Here is an 18,745-nt window from a genome sequence, read left to right as displayed (position 1 = left end):
AAAATATCTTACAAATCTTATTTAAATTGTTGAAATGTATCCTAATGATTGATTCATGGAATAGTTGAAAACTTGTTTACCAAAGTAAAAACTACTAGTTATTGCTAAATCACACATAGTGATTCCCTAGAGGAATAAATACAGCAGAGAAAGCAAGAGCAGTTAAAAATCAAAGGACTAAGCCTAGAGACCTATCAGAAAAACCAGCTGACGAATGACAAGAATTATATATGTAATACAACAAATCAATCTCTTTCTCAGACTTAATTTAATGTAATTTTTTAAACAGTAACATTATCTAGTTGTCTTAACTTTCAGATGAAACACAGGAATTATAGTTTTGTTAGTTTCTCAGGATAAAATGATCTATTTACATAGAATGTAATATAGCTTTGTTTCCTGAGTCATACACTGCTTGCCTTCTGCTCCAGCAGCACTTTATTCATATCTCTGTTTTACTGTAAGAACTTGAATCCTGCAAACAAGGTACTATTAGCACCAGTTAAAAGATGAGAAAACAGTCTAAGTATGGTGAAGTGACATAACCAAAATCATCTTAAGCCAGATTTTGAACTCAATCTCAGTACAAAAGCTCTTTCTACATAGGTACTAAATAAATCAAATAAATAACTCAATTGACTAGTTTCTTGCTATCACTGCATTGGTAAAAAAACACAAATTTACCAAAAATAAACCAAATGGAGAGGACATGATCCTGGTGGAGGTGTGGGGTGCTGCCTAGTACCTGAACTCCCTCCCTGTAACTAAGAATTGCCCCCACTTTATTAATCTTCATAGAAGACAGGGCCCATAAAAACTGGCAATGCCACATACTCCTCCTACCAGTTACCCTTCTTATCTTACTCTGTAAAATCTGGAGACACTAAGAAGTTGAGACCATAAAGGTTGGATTCTGACAGAAGGAGGGAGCAGCACCATTAAGTTTCCAAAGGTAAAAGTGGCAGCCTGGGGCTGGGGTTGAGGCTCAATGGTGGAGGGCTTGCATAGCATGTGTGAGGCACTGGGTTTGATTCTCAGTACCACATATAAATAAAAGAATAAAATAAAGATCTATCAATATCTAAAAAATTATAAAAAAAAAAAAGTGGCAGCCAGGCTGCAGTTAAATCTAGCCTTCCTCAATTTGCAGCCATATTGTTTGTCACCAGATTGGTTTTATTTCAATTTTTAGTTATGTTTTTTCTGCTATCTAGTCTTTCTTGTTTCTATTTAAGGTTACAGCCTTCCCAGGAATTCAACTAATCAATATGCTATCAATAGTCCCTTTTCTGCTTGAATCAGTCAGAATTGCCCTCTGTTCCCTGCAATTAAGTACCCTAAGCTTTTAAAAAATATGTAACACTAAACAATTATACTTTATCTAATATTTTTACCTTGATATTTGATTGTTCCTTTATGTAATTTATCATTAATATCTTAAGTAACATCTGCTTTACACATGAAGGTTTGTTCTAACAAGAACGAAAACAATTCAAATAAGGTTTCTTTACCTCTTTCAATAGAAACACAAATATAGTAAGTCATCTAAGGGTTATCTTTACTGCAGTTCGAAATTAATTAAGATTAATTAAGACTTCTTACCTGTCAGGAATACCTAGCCTCTTGACACTTCTGTAAACAGAAAGAGTATTTGCAACATGTCGATAATTAAACCAGAATCGGGATGTACACACCTACAGTATTAAAACAAATACATGATTTTTATAAGTCAAAAATAAGCCATGGAATCACAGAATTATTCTTCTTTAGGTATGATAAAGAAATGCCTGAAGAAAGAATTTCAGGCTTAGAAACAAAAAAGAACATAAAGAACAGTCAATAAACCATCTCTCTAAAGACAGGCCTTTCATAACATAACAAATATAAGACACCATTCAGTTTAAGAGAAAAAAAAATCTTCAAGGAATTTAATCAAATATTGAACCAATTCAGTTACTCTCAATTTCTGCATTCTATAACATACCTATTTGTAAAAGATTAACTGTTTAGAATCAAAGAAAATACCCTTAATCTCACACAGAATAGAGAAAATTAGCTACCTTGGGTTATATAATATTTGTTTCACCCTTGATTACTTTCTTACTTTCAAGACATTTAGAACACAGGCTAAAACATACTATACAAAATTGTTTTAAATACACATAAGAAAATGCATTTTAAGACCCCTGAACTAACAAAAAAGAGGAATAATTCAACACTTAAAAAAGGATTACTAAAAATGATATCAAAGATTCTAGCAAAATCTATTCTATCACTCAAAAGTTATTGTCTTGAGAATCCATTCTATAGGAGGTAAACAGAGACTGGGGTCAGTTAGTGTTGTATCTAATCAAGCACACTCCTTCCTCCTACCACATGCCTATGCTTACAGTAGATATAATGACAATTTTGAGGTTAATATAAATGCTCTTGCCTATGCCAAATAAAAAGTAACTATATGATTTTGTTTAATTAAAGTAAATTTTCATCCCAGAATCCAATAAAGAAAAGACAAAATTTTTGGACCACCTAAAAATATAAAACTCCATATGTCAAAAATATCAGCCAGGCGCAGTGGCACACACCTATAATCCCAGCGCTCAGGAGGCAAGAGGATCTCAAGTTCAAAGCCAGCCTCAGCAATGGAAAGGTACGGAGCAATTCAGTGAGATCCTGTCTCTAATAAAATACAAAATAGGGCTGGTGATTCACATCAGTGGTGTAGTGTCCCTGAGTTCAATCCCTGGTTCCTCCCTCCAAAAAATAAAATAAAATCCTAACAATGAAAAACTCAAAGTTATATTATTATTTAATAAAAAATTAACACACTAATTTTTAAAAAGAGAAAAGGATAAGGACAAGCAAGTCATATCAAAAGCATTAAAAATGGGTGATGAAATTTAAAATTGCTCACCCAACTTCAGCCATTCTTTAAAAAACAAATCAGATTGATAAATTTCAAAAACTCTTAAAATGAATAGCATCGTCAAGCATGTGGTAAATAAGTACTCAGAGCTGACTGATGGATATCTAAAAATTAATATAAACCTTTTAAGAAAGTAATTTGCAATACACATCAAGTTTGAAAATGTACATATCTCTTCATTTAGCTCAGGTAAATGTGCAAAAATATGTACTGAAGGCTTTTCACTATAGCATTGCCTGTACTAGCAAAACTGAAAACCAAAAAGCTGGAAAACAAATCACTGCCCAAAAAAACTATGAAAAAAACCCCACAGGTTCCCTAACTAAAGCTGAAAAAAAAAAAAAAATATATATATATATATATATATAAATAAAACAATTTGCATCTGAATCAATCGTAATAAAACCATAATAATAAAAACCAGTATTTTCATTGCACATCATGCATACATGAAAGCTTTTTGCATCTATTATATTGTCTAATAAGTATAAACCTAAAAAACTTCCCTCCTTTTCACACCCAATTTATTAAACAGAAAATTAAGGTGGGAAAATAGAAACGACCAGGAAATATTAACTAATATAAATTATCAAATATTCACTGAATGGAATTTTTATTTAAAGCAAGGGCATATGGTTTGATCATTTAAAAGACAGTCTTTTAAAAAGAGAGGGGAGCTGGGCAGGGTGGTGCACGCAGCTCAGGAGGCTGAGGCAGGAGGATCACAAGTTCAAAGTAAACCTCAGCAATTTAGTGAGGCCCTCAGTAATTTAGTGAGGCCCTCAGCAATTTAGCAATATCCTGGGTCAAAATAAAAAATTTTAAAAAGGACTGGGAATGTGGCTCAGTGGTTAAGCACCCCTGGGCTCAATTACCGTGGTATCCACCCCCACCCTGAAAAAACAGAGAGAGGTAAACACAAACATGATTATAAACACTGGAAATTTCTGAAAGGATAGACAAGAAACAGTAGTGATTACCACTAGAAAATAAAAATAAGAGTCAAAAAGGGGTGCAATACTTTTTCAGTTTATACCCTTTCTCACTGTAATCTTTCTACCCATGAGTATGGGTTATCTTTACAATAATTTTTTTAAACACGGTCAAAAATGTTTATGCGAAACATATTGAAAAACACAAAGGAATCCAACTTTCCTTCTATCTCCCTCTGGTAGCAAATATTCTCTTCAGTTATTTTACAAGAGTAAAATCTAATCATTGAATCAATACTAAACTCCAATTAATTCAAACTGGGGGCAAAACTAGTTTTGTTTTTTTTTTTTTAACTACAAAAAACATAACATTGAAAGAATGTGTTTTTAGTACTTTCGACTAGACCTGCTCACATTTCATAACTTTCCATTTTAAAAAGTTCAATTTATTAAAGTTTCACTGTACAGTACTAAGTATAATATATAAAATAATGGACAAAATTTGAAAACTGCAGCTGTCATGAATTTATACAAATATCTCTTTTCACCTTCTATTCTTCATCTGGAACCCAGGTTGCTACAATTCAAAAGGGACTTGCTTAGAGGCTACCCAGGTAAGGAGAGTTTTACTGTAGGTATAATGTAAGCTAAAATAGGCTTAGTTGTAAAAAAGAAGGAATTTGGCAATTGATAGACAGTCCCTCTTCTAAGATTTCCTTTTAGACTAGTCATGGAAAAGCCCTGAGTTTCCTATAGAACAAATTTATCCATTCAAGTTGGTGGACCATGTCCTGGCTCCTGATAATTTTCCTCACTTTGAAGTAGTCACTGAAAACCTCTTCCCTTATCTCAAGCAGCTTTTATAGAATTCCTTCATAAAATCTCTTATGAGGGATAACAAGAATACGAGCCATGAACTCATGTTATACTATTCTATGTAACAGAATACATCTGATACAAATACACATAGCAACCAGTAGATAATTACATACTTTTATCAACAATTCTTAATAAACTTCTAAGGCCTCAAACATTCTACTTTGGCAAAGTCTTATATGCTTGTTCTGCACTTTAGTTGAATTCCTCTATCTCCTTTACACTTCCACTGCTCTTATAATTTGTGCTCCTCTGTTTTTTTTCTTTTCCAGCAAGAATTAATGGCTTTGAGATGCTGTACATGCTTTGTTTCCTTTCTTCTTCACAAAAATCAGCTTTCTTTCCTGCCTCTTTGAACTTACTCTTTACATTCTTTCCTCATTGCTACCAATAGCTCATTGCTCTCATTGAATGTGACATCCAAAGTTCATGTGTTGGAAACTTAATACCCAATTTCATATGTTAATGATATCTGGAAGCCTTTCAGAGGTACTCAGAATAAGATAAGGTCATCAGGGTGGGATTCCTGCCCCCACCACTGATGGTAGCAGTGGCCTTACAAGAGGAAGAGACCTTAGCTAGCAAATTCACTCTTTCTCACCACACGATACACTTTGCCATGATGTAATGCAGCAAGAAGGCCATTATCAGATACAGAGGGAATGCTAGGACCATGTTCTTGGACTTTCAAGTCTCTCGAAATGTGAGCCACATAAACCTTTATTCTTTATAAGTTGCATAGTCTCTTCTATGTTTTATAGCAAAAGGGAACAGAGTAGGATAACCTCTTTACATATTTTTTCAGTAAGTCAAATTTATTCAATTTTCTAACCACGTAAATGTCATTCAATGAAACCCCACAAGTGAAACTATTATCCAAATAAAAGAAAAGTAAAACTGATCACATGTATTCTATTAGTAGAATGAAAAAATACAAATTTCTTAATCTAGATAAATTAAAAATGTTATTTCGCACCAAACAGAAAAAAGGCAAAAGAAAAAAATAGGCCAATAAACAAACCTCAGTAATAATTGAACCAATGCAAACTAAAACAAAATTTAATTGTTACTCAGCAGCCAAAAAGAAGCAAGTTAATGCACAGTTGACTTAGGTTTAGAAGAAAGGGCATAACCTTTCTGGAGGCAATCATGTTCCATAACTTAGTATTTTTATGCCTAGGAATTTATCCAAAAGAGAAAATCAGTTAAGCTGTGTACTGTAGAGCACACTCCTGAAATCCCAGCTATTCGGGAGGCGAAGGCAAAAGGATCACAAGTTGGAGACCAGCATAGGCAACTTAGAGAGACCCTGTCTCAAAATAAAAAGGGCTGGGGATATAGCCCACTGGTAGATAGTTGCTAGGTTCAATCCCCAGGACCAAAGAAGAGAAAAAATAAAAATAAAAAGAGATAAAAATCAATCAAGTTTGCAAAAATGTATGTAAAACAAAAATATTCAACACAACTATGATTAAATAATGAAAATTTTAGAATCTAAAAGCTTATCTCCAGATAATGGTACATTCCTAAGAAACAATACAGCCTATGGAAAAGACACATATCTGCAGAGAAGGAGTCCCAAAATAAGCTAAGGCACTGAAAAATAGCAGGTATTTTATAATTCCAGTTATATAAAATTATGAATCTATTTTATGCTTCATATTTTTCTTCTTTAAAAGGAGAAGGGGTCACCAAAATAGTAACTGGAATGTGTGAATTGAAGATATTTCCCCTCTCTTTTTTTTTTATTGTAATTGAGGTAAAAAATCACACAATATAAAATTAATCTGTCTTCTTTTAAACCTTTCTGTATTGTAATTTGAATTTTCTACGATTATAATTAGCTATTTTTGTAAACAATTATAAAAATAAAATAGCATAAGTAAAGCAACTATAAACTAATGTTAGAAAGAAAAAATACAAACACTCATTTCCAGCTTAAAATAATTCTACATTTTATAAAATGCTTCCTTTCACAATAGCAGCCCTAGTTTATTCTTATATTTATTTACAAATTACTGCTTGACAAATAAATAAGGGCAAGGAATAGTATTAGAATACTTCTGGTTGATGTCATCAATTTAAAATATAGTTATCTCAAAATAAAGATTTTCTGTTAAAAAAATAAAGGAAATAGATTTTATTTTCAAAAATTTGATTCATGCAAAATTTTTCAGACACATAAGTAATGTGAATGGTAAGTATACAGTTATACATATACTTACCAAAACAGCCCAGTTGTTTGTATGGCCACTTCTAAAGAATTGTTCTGCTTGATCCTATCAGTCAAAGAAAGCAAAATGATTAAGAAAAAGCTCCAATTTTCCATGATAAAGATTGTTAATGGACAGTTAAGACTCATGAACTTTTTTTTGGTTATACTATCAATCATCTTACAGAAGTTTCTGAAGATACTAGTACCTGACCTTATAAACAAAATAAAGAAACAAATAGAAATTAGTATAAGATACCATATTGAGGGTGGAGAAGTCCTAGTTTAAGATACTATATGGGGGTTGGAAGGAATCCCTAGTTTAAAATACTATGGAAAGATATCCCTAAACTAGAAATCTGGAGATCTAGGTTTCAGTCTTGCTTGAGACACTAATTAAGCAAAGTAACCTTAATTAAGATGCTTGACTCCTGGACTGAGGATATAGCTCAGTGCTTGCATATCATATCAGGGTCTTAGATCCCCAGCATCACGAAACACACACACACACACACACACACACACACACACACACACACGCGCGAAAAACAAAAACTAAAAAACCTCCCTTGAGACTCAGAGACTCATTTTCTTTCTATGAGAAATGAAAGAATGTCAACTCTACCACAGTACCATTTTACTGGTCTATAAAGATATGTGTGCAAGAGTCTCTGCTTTAAAAAATTATTAATCAATACACAAATGAAAGTTTATTATAGAAGTCACATTTTACTATTTCCCATACCCTAAGAACTATTAGAGTGTTCTTTACAGAGAATATAAGGATATCTGTTCGAAAAATTTTATAAGACTATTGTTTAAAACTGCAACCTCACCAGAATGATCACAAGTTCAAAGGTAGGCCCAGCAACTTAAGGAGACCCTGACTCAAATTTAAAAAATAAAAAGGGTTGGGGATGTGGTTTAGGGGTAAAGCATCCCTGGATTCAATCCCCAGTTCTTGGGGGAAGGGGGTGAAGAAAAAAAGAAAAAAACTGCAATTTCACCCCATCATTTTCTTTACCTTATATTTTCTTCATTATTACCTTCTCACATTATATACCATTAACTCATTATATTATTATATACCATTAACTCATTTACTTTATACATTATTGTCTCTTTATTTAGTTATTTTTCAAAAGACAAAAGCACCAAAATCATACATTGAAGATAGCCTATTCAACAAATGGTGCTGGGAAAACTTAAAATCCACTGTAACAAAATGATATTAAACCTCCAACTCTCACCCTGCACAAAAATCAACTCAAAGTAGATCAAAGACTTAGGCACTATAGGCTGTGGTTGTGACTCAGTGGTAGTACACTTGCCTAGAACACGGGTTCGATCCTCAGCACCACATAAAAATAAATTTAAAAAGTAAAGGCATTGTGTCCATCTACAACTAAAAAATAATTATTTAAAAAAAAAAAAAGACTTAGGCACTAGAACAGAGACCCTGAGTCTAACAGAAGGACAAGTAGGCCCAAATCTTCATCATGTTGGCTTAGGACCTGACTTCCTTCATAAAACTACTAAAGCGCAGGAAGTAAAATTAAGAATCAATAAATGGGATGGATTAAACTTAAAAGCTTCTTCTCAGAAAAGGAAACAATCAATAATGTGAAGAGAGAGCCTAAGAAATAGGAGAAAATCTTTACCACGTGCACCTCAGAGCACTAATCTCCAGGATATATAAAGAACTCAAAAAACACCAAAAAAATTAATAATCCAATCAATAAATAGGCTAAGGAACTGGACACTTCACAGAACAAATACAACAGATCAACAACCATGAACCAATGATCATCTCTGGCAATTAGAGAAATACAAATCAAAACTACTCTAATATTTTTTCTCTCTGCAGTCAGAATGGCAATTATCAAGAATACAAGCAATAATTGGTGTTTGCAAGGATGTGGGGAAAAAGGTACACTCATACATTGCTGGTGGGACTGCAGATTGGTGCAACCACTCTGGAAAGCAGTATGGAAATTCCTCAGAAAACTTGCAACGGACCCACCATTTGACTCAGCTATCCCACTCCTCGGTTTATACCCAAAAGACTTAAAATCAGCATACTACAGTGATGCAACAACATCAATGTTTATAGCAGTTCAGTTCACAATAGCTAAACTGTGGAACCAACCTAGATGCCCTTCAACAGATGAATGGATAAACTGTGGTACATATACACAATGGAATACTACTCAGTCTTAAAGAAGAATGAAATTATGACATTTGCAGGTAAATGGATGGAACTAGAGAATATCATGCTAAGTGAAATAAGCCAATCCCCAAAACCAAAGGCCAAATGTTTTCTCTGATAAACTGATGCCGATCCATAGTGGGGAGAAGGGGGAGGGAAGAATGAAGGAACTTTGGATTGTGCAGAGGGAAGTGAGGGAAGGGGTGGGCCAGTGAGGATGGGAAGGACAGTAGAATGAGACAGACATTATTACCCTATATGCATGTATGATTACACAACTGGTATGACTCTGCACCATGTACAGTCAGAAGAATGAGAACTTGTGCTCTATTTGTGTACAATGTGTCAAAATGCATTCTACTGTCATGTGTAACTAATTAGAACAAATTTAAAAATAAAAAATTTTTAAAGTTTGGCACATAGTGAATTTTTAATAACTTCTTACTTTTTTAGTGGGGGGATGCAAGTAACTAGGGGTTGAACATAAGGGTGCTCTACCACTGAGCTACATCATCAGATCCCAGCAATCTTTTTTTTTTTTTTTTTTGGTGAAACAGGGTCTCATCAAATTGCCCTCTGGAGTAGCTCAGATTATAGACATGTGTCACCATGCCAGGCTTTGAATAATTTTTTGAATGAAAACATACTATAACACGCCATTACTGGCAGTGAACAAAGCAAGAGTATCCCCTAGAAAACTGCAACTATATGAATGATGGGTTCAGAATGAGAAACTATTACATAAAAGTTGTACCATAAAACCACAAATTTCAAAATCTCCTTTTAGATTGTACTCTGATAATCTCTTCATTAAACTCATCACTCTTTGCAATGAAAATGTTTACGTCAAGAACTTCTCAAATATTAATATTTCACTTTTAATAATATCAAGAGTTTTAAATCCCCATAAGTTTGTTATAAGAAATAATCTCCTACTTCCCCAACCAAAACAATCACTACTCAAATTTCTCACAGAAGTCTTTTGAAACATTTAATAATCATTGCTTTTCATATACTAAAATCTTTGCAATTATGCTCATTCTTTAATATTGGTCACAATATTAAACATTAATGATCGGACAGATGTGTCAATGCATCCATAAAAGTTGCTGCATTTTTGTTTTTATTTTTGCTGGGGTTATTATTGGAGGACTATTTGTTTTTAAATAATTTATCTCAAATGCAGCCAAATCTTCCTCATATTCTTCTAATTTTCCATTCAGTTTTTTGAAACTGTGAATGATTTTTCTCATGTCTTAATTTCACATATAACAATTCATACCTTTCCTGTTAAAACTCATTCAATATCCATTCCTACTATGTGCTGGGCACTTTATTTAAACTCACCAATATATTTGATTGAACATATCCTGTAGCATACTGCTACATACCATTTCACCAATCTGTTAAAGATGTTTAAGTATTTGCCATCACCAACTTGATGACTAATGAACATGATTTTAATTATAAAGAATACTAGATCTAAACCATGCTCACCTCAGACCTGCTCCCAAACAGTATTAATTACAAGAACAGTAGAAATGCTTCAGTTCAAATCTGGCTCTATTACTCACTAGCCTCTATTTTCCATCTATAAAATGGCAATAGCATTATCTAACTCACCAAATCCAAGAATGGTGATTGGAACATGGTGTGCAACTAATATTAGCTGTTTTAATTATGTGGCTAGCAGGAAAATTTCAGGGACAATAAAATAAAAAGTTCTACTCAAATGTGTATGAGTAGAATATATATACATTTTTTCCTCCCCCTTCAAACCTTTGTTTATAGTTGCCCAGATAATGAAGAAAGCAAAGTCCTATTGTGGATAAAGTGCTGACTTGGGAATTTGAAGATCTCAGCTAAAATCTGGCTGGCTGGAGACAGGGGTAGGTCATTTAGCTCTTTAAATGACTTTTGTCATGCAGAAAATGAGACTTGAACCAAATAATCTCTAATGTATTTTCCAGCCCCAATATTCTTACCTCATTAAGACTTTAGTGAAAATTTTGAAGTAGTAACTGATTGACAATATAGTCACTGTAAAGTTATTCAAACTACATATAGTTAATGGAGCATCTTGTATGTGTCAGGTACCATATAATGTACAGTGATATAAAAATCACTAAAAAGCATGCTATTTCTCTTAAGAATTCCAGCATTTACTAAGGAAGACAAGCATACAAACACATCACTTTACTACACAGCATTAATTCATCACACTCATTAGACATTTTGGACAAGTCACTGCCCTGAGTGATCAGAATACTATAACAGGCAAAAATAGTGACAGTACTTGCCTTCAAAGGCATCACTATCCAATTGGCAAATAAGAACAAACTATAAATCCTATAAAGCAAAGATAGTCTGTATTAAAAAAAAAAATGTATAATAGAGGGACCTGACCTGATCCGAAAACATTTCCCTAAAGAAGTGGCATTTGGGCTAAGATCAAAAGATGAAGAAAGAAGGGAAGACAATTCCAAACAAAGGAAATGTGGACCAATGTCAGAGAAGAGCTAAAAGGTTTGAGAAGCTGAAAGAAGTTTAGCATAACTAGACATCTGAAAGGAAGAAGCAGCAAAAGAATTGGAGATGTAGGCAGGGGGATCTGTGGGTTATGATGATTTTTTTTTAATCTGGATTATTCAAGATTTGTTCTTGACCTTTAGAATAACATTAACGTACATAACAATGACATTATCAGATGTGGATTTTTTTAAAATTATTCTGGCTGCAACTTGGAGAACAGATTGGAAAAAAGACTAACTCCAGACAAACCATTTAGGAAATTACCGCACTCTAAGTGAGAGGTGTGGAATAACATTCACAATAAGGAATAGGCAGGTAGAGAAGAATAGAGTTACTTTGGATTAGGTAGAGGGGAGTGAAGGGAGCGGAGGGGTATAAGGATAGGAAGGATAGTAGAATGAATCTGACATTATTACCCTATGTACATATATGACTACACGACTGGTATGATTCTATATCATGTACAACCAGAAGAATGAGAAATGATACTCCATTTATGTATGTCAAGTCAAAATGCATTCTACTGTCATACATAACTAATTAGAACAAATTTTAAAAAGATGCAAAAAACAAGTAAAAAAAAAAAGAATACATCAGTTGTAATGGATAACTGCTATATTACCTAAATGTACCAATTACAATAGTAAAGGGAAAAATAAGAGGTAGGGAAAGGTTCTACAGAGGTTGTTACTGAAACCTAATAAAGGAACAAACAAAAGAACCTGGAGGTAAAAAACCTAAAAATGTGAAAAAGCACAGCAACTGTGCAACTACAAAAAACAACAATGGGGCCGGCCAGCCCCAGCAGCACACACCTGTAGTCCCAGCAGCTCAGGAGGCTGAGGCAGGAGGATCACAAGTTCAAAGCTAGCCTCAGCAACTTAGGGAGACACTGTCTCGAAAGTAAGGAAAAAAAGGAGATGGGGAGGGCTGGGAATGTAGCTCAGTGGTTAATCACACCTTGTACCAAAAAAAAAAAAAAAAACAGTGGTACCCAAAATGAAGTATGCAAGATATTCAACTAGGCTAAAGAAAGAAAAGAGCAGAACTTTAAGCTTAATATCTTTTTTTTTTTTTAAATCAACAAGGTGTGTATTCAAAAGTTTGGTATCCACTGGTCTAAGCTCAAGGTGCTGAGAGGTAGGGAGGTTCCAATATGAAATACTGGAAAAGTAGGCAGGAACAAACCCCAGTATTTAGAATTTATTTTATAAGCAATGAAGAAATATTAGTAGGATTCCATCAAAATAACTTGATCAGGCTTACGTTTTATGAAGACTAGCATTAACCCATTTTGTCCCATCATCCCAGATGTAGAACAACTATAAAAATGAAAATTAAGCAACACATATGCTTACAGTAACTTTGAACAATATTTGCATTTTTATTATGGTCACAGAATTGAAAAACTGGGACTTAATGAGTAAATATAAGGGAGAATAGAAGACTAAAGGAAACAAAATAAATTACCATAGTCTAGACAAGAAATGACCAAAGCCCAGATTAAACCAGTGGAACTACAGAGGTAAAGACACTTATAAGAACTCAGAACACAAAATTAAGTGATTATTAGGACTCCCAGGTCTCTAGTTTACCAGCAACACTTTTAGGTTATGAAAAGCAGGAGAAAAGAGGTGTTTGGTTTTTCATTACCTGCCTTTATAAAAGGAGTGGGTTAAACATACGATAAAACTTTGGACACTGATTTTCAAATGTCTGCTGACTCTCTGGGCCCCTTAATCAGCTGAACATGCAATCCTGAAAAAGATGCTAGATATCGAAATTACAGAACTGAAGAACCATCTAAGTACAGAGTTAGTAAAAACATAAAGAATCAGAACGTCTCTAGGCCACGTTTAAAAGGGGGGGTGGAGGAGGCAGGCAACTGGGAAGCTCAGGATAAACACATCAGACTGCTATCAAAAGAGCCCTGTAGCCAGGTGTGGGGGCACAAACCTGTAATCTCAGAGGCTCGGGAGGTTGAGGCAGCAGGGTCGCGAGTTCAAAACCAGCCTCAGCAAAAGCGAGGTGCTAAGCAACTCGGTAAGACCCTGTCTCTAAATAAAAGACAAAATAGGGCTGGGAATGTGACTCTGCGGTCGAGGACCCCTCGTTTAATCCCCGGTGCTCCCGCCCCAAAATAAAATAAATACAAAGGGCTGTGGCTGTGGATCAGTGATTAAGAGTCCCTGGTTTCAATCCCTGATCAAAAAACAAAAAGCCTCGTATTCAGTAGGAGGGAAGTAGGTGCTGCACTCCGGTGCTGACATTTCACCTGCCAGGAAGGACTGCACACACGTAGGGGCAAAGGCAGGTTCTCCTGTTTCCAAGGATTTGACTCCTTTAATTGATCATTTTAAAGACCGAAGCTGCCCTACACGGTCCTGTCCGGTTCCAGGGACACTCTCCCCACCCGCTCGCGCTGGTGAGGTTTAAGATTCCACGAGGCTCCTGTCAAACGACTGTGTATCGGACATCTGCTACGCGCTCACGGCCACAACACAGCCGTCCTCCTGGGGCCGACTCATCAAAAGAGCCCAACTCCTACCTCGAGCTGACTAGCTGCCAAGCTTCTGAAAGACAAGAGCAACAAGACGGCCAGGGAAGCCGCAGACCGGCAAAGGAAGTAGGCGGCGGCCATGTTTGCCGGCTCCGGACTTCCGCACCGGGAGGGGCGGAACGCGTGCCGTAAAGCAGCACGGCGGGTGCGCGTGCGTTTTATTCGTGGCGCCCTCCTGGAGGCCCGCCCCCAGGCAGCTTTAAGGAGTCTGCATTTCCTATTGAACCAAGGAAAGGAAGCAAGGTTGCTAGGGAATGCTGAGTTTTGACCCTTAACTGCGTTTTCAATTTTTGTACTATAAAATAGATGTAACATTTAAGGAAAAAAAATGAAAAAGGAGAGAACCTGTGAACCCACAAAATTTTTTTTAAAAAGCGTTTTTCCTTTTTGCACAGGACTGCCAGTTCTTTGAATATATGAAGCAGGTTGTGGTGGGAAGAACAAGTGTTTTGCCACAAAAGATGATAAATTTCAAGTGAAGATGTGGGGGAAGGCTGCCATTCAGAGACTTGAGGCCTAATAGTAGGAGGATGTGAACATGAAGTTAATTTTTTGTTTCTTTAGTTAATTCTGTAATTTTAGAGCTAAAACCTATCTCAAAGAGAGAAAGTTGAGGTAGCTATATGCCTCCATTCTCTCTAAATATATTCAATTTTAAATTCTTGTAGTATGACCATGTTTACAAGATGCTTCATAATCCTAAGAACTTTAATACTTCATGGTAACATGAAATTCGATCCTTGATTGATACTTCAACTAAAGAAGTAATTGCCCCTCTATTGGTGAATACAGCTATTCTAAGTTTTACTGTGAAAATATTATAAAGAATATCTTTTTACACTTGGCATTACATCTGTTATTTTCTTTTGGTAATTTTCCTGGAATAGGAATCATGGGTCAAAATATTTTAAAATGTCTTTAACAAGTACTCAGATATTGCTTTCCAAAGTAAATAAACTTGTAATGCTATCAGAACACAGACACCAACACCAAATTACACCATATTTTCCTTTAAATTCCTTGGTACAACAATGTTACCTCAAAATTGTTTTACTTCTAATTCTTTGATTACTGTGAAGATCTGATGTTGTATGACGCACACCTGTAATCCCACTGACTCCGGAGGCTGAGGCAAAAGGGTCCAGAGTTCAAAATCAGCCTCAGCAAAAGCAAGGTGCTAAGCAATTCTGTGAGACCCTGTCTCTAAATAAAATACAAAGTAGGCTGGGGATGTGGCTCAGTGGTTGAGTGCCCCTGAGTTCAATCCCAGTACCAGAAAAAAAAAAAAAAAAAAAAAGGAAAAAGAAAAAAATCTCATGTTAACTGTTTGCAATCTGTGTGTCCTCTGATGTAAATTTTCAGTTCATATTTTTATGTTTTACATAAAAATTTGAGTGTCTTTATAAAGAAGTTGAAAGAAGCGCACAGAGCCACAGTCCAAAGCAAATCACCAGAGAAGTCCCGTTTTATTTTAAAAATGCACACACTTATCTAGGGCAGGGAAGAGGCTGATTGGGGCATGGGGTGAGAGTTGATTGGGTGAGCCTTGTTGCTAGGGGTCTGGGCGGGGTGTTGAGCGCCGATTGGATGCAAGTTCATGTCCGCGGGAAGAAGTTTTGAGTAAAATCAGGAAAAGAAACTTGGCCAGTGCCATGTTGGCACCTAAGGGGGACGGGTGACCTTATAGAAGTATCTTTAACCCTTGCTGTATTTTATGCTTTCCCTTTTTGTTTCATTTGCTCTTGCACTTTATGAGAGAAAGGCTTATTGCTAGTTACTCAAATTTAGGTTTTATATTATATGAAGCCTAGAAAGTTAATACACTACCCAAATGTCTTTCATTTACTCATAAATTCAACAAATTTATTGAACAATGATAATGTACGAGGATATTACAGCAAGAAATACTTAGAAAGTTCCTGCTCTAGTGAACCTTACATTCCTATAAAAAAAAAAAAACAAAAAGAAAAATGAATACAATAAATTCACATGGTGATACAAATAGGAGAAAGTGAAAGAAAATGAAGGAAGGAGATCCTCCTTCAGTGGGGTGGTCAGGAAAAAAAAATAAGGTAACATTTGATCTGAGACCCAAATGATGAGAAAGAGCTAGAAAGGCAACCCTCTGAGGGCAGCATATATCTAATGTTTCATTTCTTGTTTTCTCTCAATTTTATGTTTAACTCTTACTGTCTGGAATATACTTTGGTCTGTGCTATAAGTTACTAAGTGAATTATCTACTGCAATGTAAGAAGTCACTCAGAACTTTGTGGTGTGTCCTTAAAGAACAGGGTGATGACCAGTACAGGGAGACATGAGTTTATGGGTATTACTATGCTGGTCTGCCCTTACTTTTATCAAAATTGGTATGCAACAAAATTTTCTACAAAATCCTTATCTTTCCTATTGTCTCATGATTCTCCTTTATTAAGTTCTATTAAGTATAGTATTTCTGAGTATTCTGTTTTCTTCTAATAAAACACATCTATTTTGAGGCTATTTTGTTTTAAAAGTAATGGATTTAGTACCTTTCCATAACTGTCTATCATTAGGTCTTGGATTAGAATATTCATTGTCTTGTTAAAAGAAGTAGATTTCTATTTCTCTCTCTCTCTCTCTCTCTCATTGAAACTTTTTCAGGTACAAGCAACTGTCAGCTTTATGCATAAATGAAGGACATGAGCAGTTTTAAACACCATTCAGTATTGGAAATACTCGTTATCTGTTAAAATATGAGATAACATTGTTTATAATTTGTTTGCTTAGAATTATTGGCCATAGTCTGGGTTTAGACTAGAATTCCATTCAGTTATTCATTAACTTAAGTTATTCGATAAGTGAATTAACTAAAATTTAATTTGATAACTAAAAGAGAAAACAGGCATCTTGTTGATCAAAATTACACATAGACGCACACATTTCTGGCTTTCTTTTTTTTTTTTTTTGAAAGGGGACCACGCAAGAATAATATTTATTGAAATATATGCAATATTTGAGATCGCAAACCTTTCTGCCAACCTGGAAGCACTCTCCTCAACTTCCTTTTTTTTTAACAATATATTTTTTTGTTGATTCATTATAGTCGTACATAATGGTGGGATTTATTGTTGCATATGCATACATGCACACAATATAACAATATTATTTGGCCAATATCATTCCCAAGTTCTCCTCAACTTTCATTAATGTTTATATTCTTACTTTGTACAGTTCCACTAGCATGAATTAAAATATTTTACTTTGCCATCTGTTTTTTTTAGAATAGATTTTTTAAAATTTATTTATTTTGATTCATTGTAAACAAATGGGGTAAAACATTTCTATGGTTGTACATGAAGTAGAGTCATACCATTTGTGTAATCATACATGTACATAGGGTAATGATGTTTGTCTCAATCTGTTATTTTTCCTTTCCCCCCACCCCTCCCACCCCACTTTCCTCTATACAACCCATCGTTCCTCCATTCTTGCCTCCCTCCCACCCCCCATTATGTATCATCATCCACTTATCAGAGAGATCATTCGACCTTTGGTTTTTTTGGGATTGCTTATCTCACTTAGCATGACATTCTCCAATTTCATTCATTTGCCTGCAAATGTCACAATTTTATGCTTCTTTATGGCTGAATAAGATTCTATTGTGTATATATACCACAGTTTCAGTTTTATACCCACTCATCAGTTGAAGGGATTCTAGGTTGGTTCAACAATCTAGTTATTGTGAATTGAGCTGCTAGAAACATTGATGTGGCTGCATCACTTTAGTATGCTGATTATAAGTCCTTTGGGTATAGACCAAGGAGTGGGATAACTGGGTCAAATGGTAGTTCCATTCCAAGTTTCCTAAGGAATCTCCACACTGCTTTCCAGAGTGGCTGCACCAATTTGCAGCCCCACCAGCAATGTATGAGTGTACCTTTCTCCCCACATCCTCACCAACACCTATTGTTGCTTGCATTCTTGATAACAGACATTCTAATTGGGGTGAGAAGGAATCTTAGGGTAATTTTGACTTCCATTTCTCTTATTACTAGAGATGTTGAACATTTTTTCATATGTCTGTTGACTGCTTGTACATCTTCTTCTGTGAAGTGTCTGCTCATTTCCTTAGCCCATTTATTGATTGGGTTATTTGTGTTCTTGGTGTAAAGTTTTTTGAGTTCTTTATAGATTCTGGAGATTAGTGCTTTATCTGAAGTGTGTGTTTGGCAAAGATTTTCTCCCACCTGTGGGTTCTCTCTTCACATTGTTGATTGTTTCCTTTGCTGAGAAAAAGCTTTTTAGTTTGAATCTATCCCAATTATTGATTTCCTGCTTTTATTTCTTGTGCTTTGGGAGTCCTGTTGAGGAAGTCTGATCCTAAGCCAACAAGTTGAAGATTTGGACCTACTTTTTCTTCTATAAGATGCAGGGTCTTTGGTCTGATTCCAAGGTCCTTGATCCATTGTGAGTTGAGTTTTGTGCAGGGTGAGATATAGGGGTTTAGTTTCATTCTGC

General features: G+C 35.1%; 1 protein-coding gene across 1 annotated transcript in view; it reads right to left on the bottom strand.

Annotated features, from left to right (window-relative positions):
- Positions 1-14,354, bottom strand: part of Pigk (phosphatidylinositol glycan anchor biosynthesis class K) — a 125,742-nt gene extending 111,388 nt beyond the window's left edge. Inside the window, 3 exon segments of the mRNA XM_047517230.1 lie at positions 1,603-1,694; positions 6,960-7,013; positions 14,236-14,354. Coding sequence (XP_047373186.1) covers positions 1,603-1,694; positions 6,960-7,013; positions 14,236-14,328 — 239 coding nt within the window. The 5' untranslated portion in view covers positions 14,329-14,354.
- Between the last annotated feature and the right edge of the window lie 4,391 nt (positions 14,355-18,745).

This window comes from Sciurus carolinensis, chromosome 1, assembly GCF_902686445.1.
Source record: "Sciurus carolinensis chromosome 1, mSciCar1.2, whole genome shotgun sequence".
Classification (NCBI taxonomy): domain Eukaryota; kingdom Metazoa; phylum Chordata; class Mammalia; order Rodentia; family Sciuridae; genus Sciurus; species Sciurus carolinensis.
Note: the sequence above shows the minus strand (reverse complement) of the source record. Positions and strands in the feature narration are given on the sequence as shown.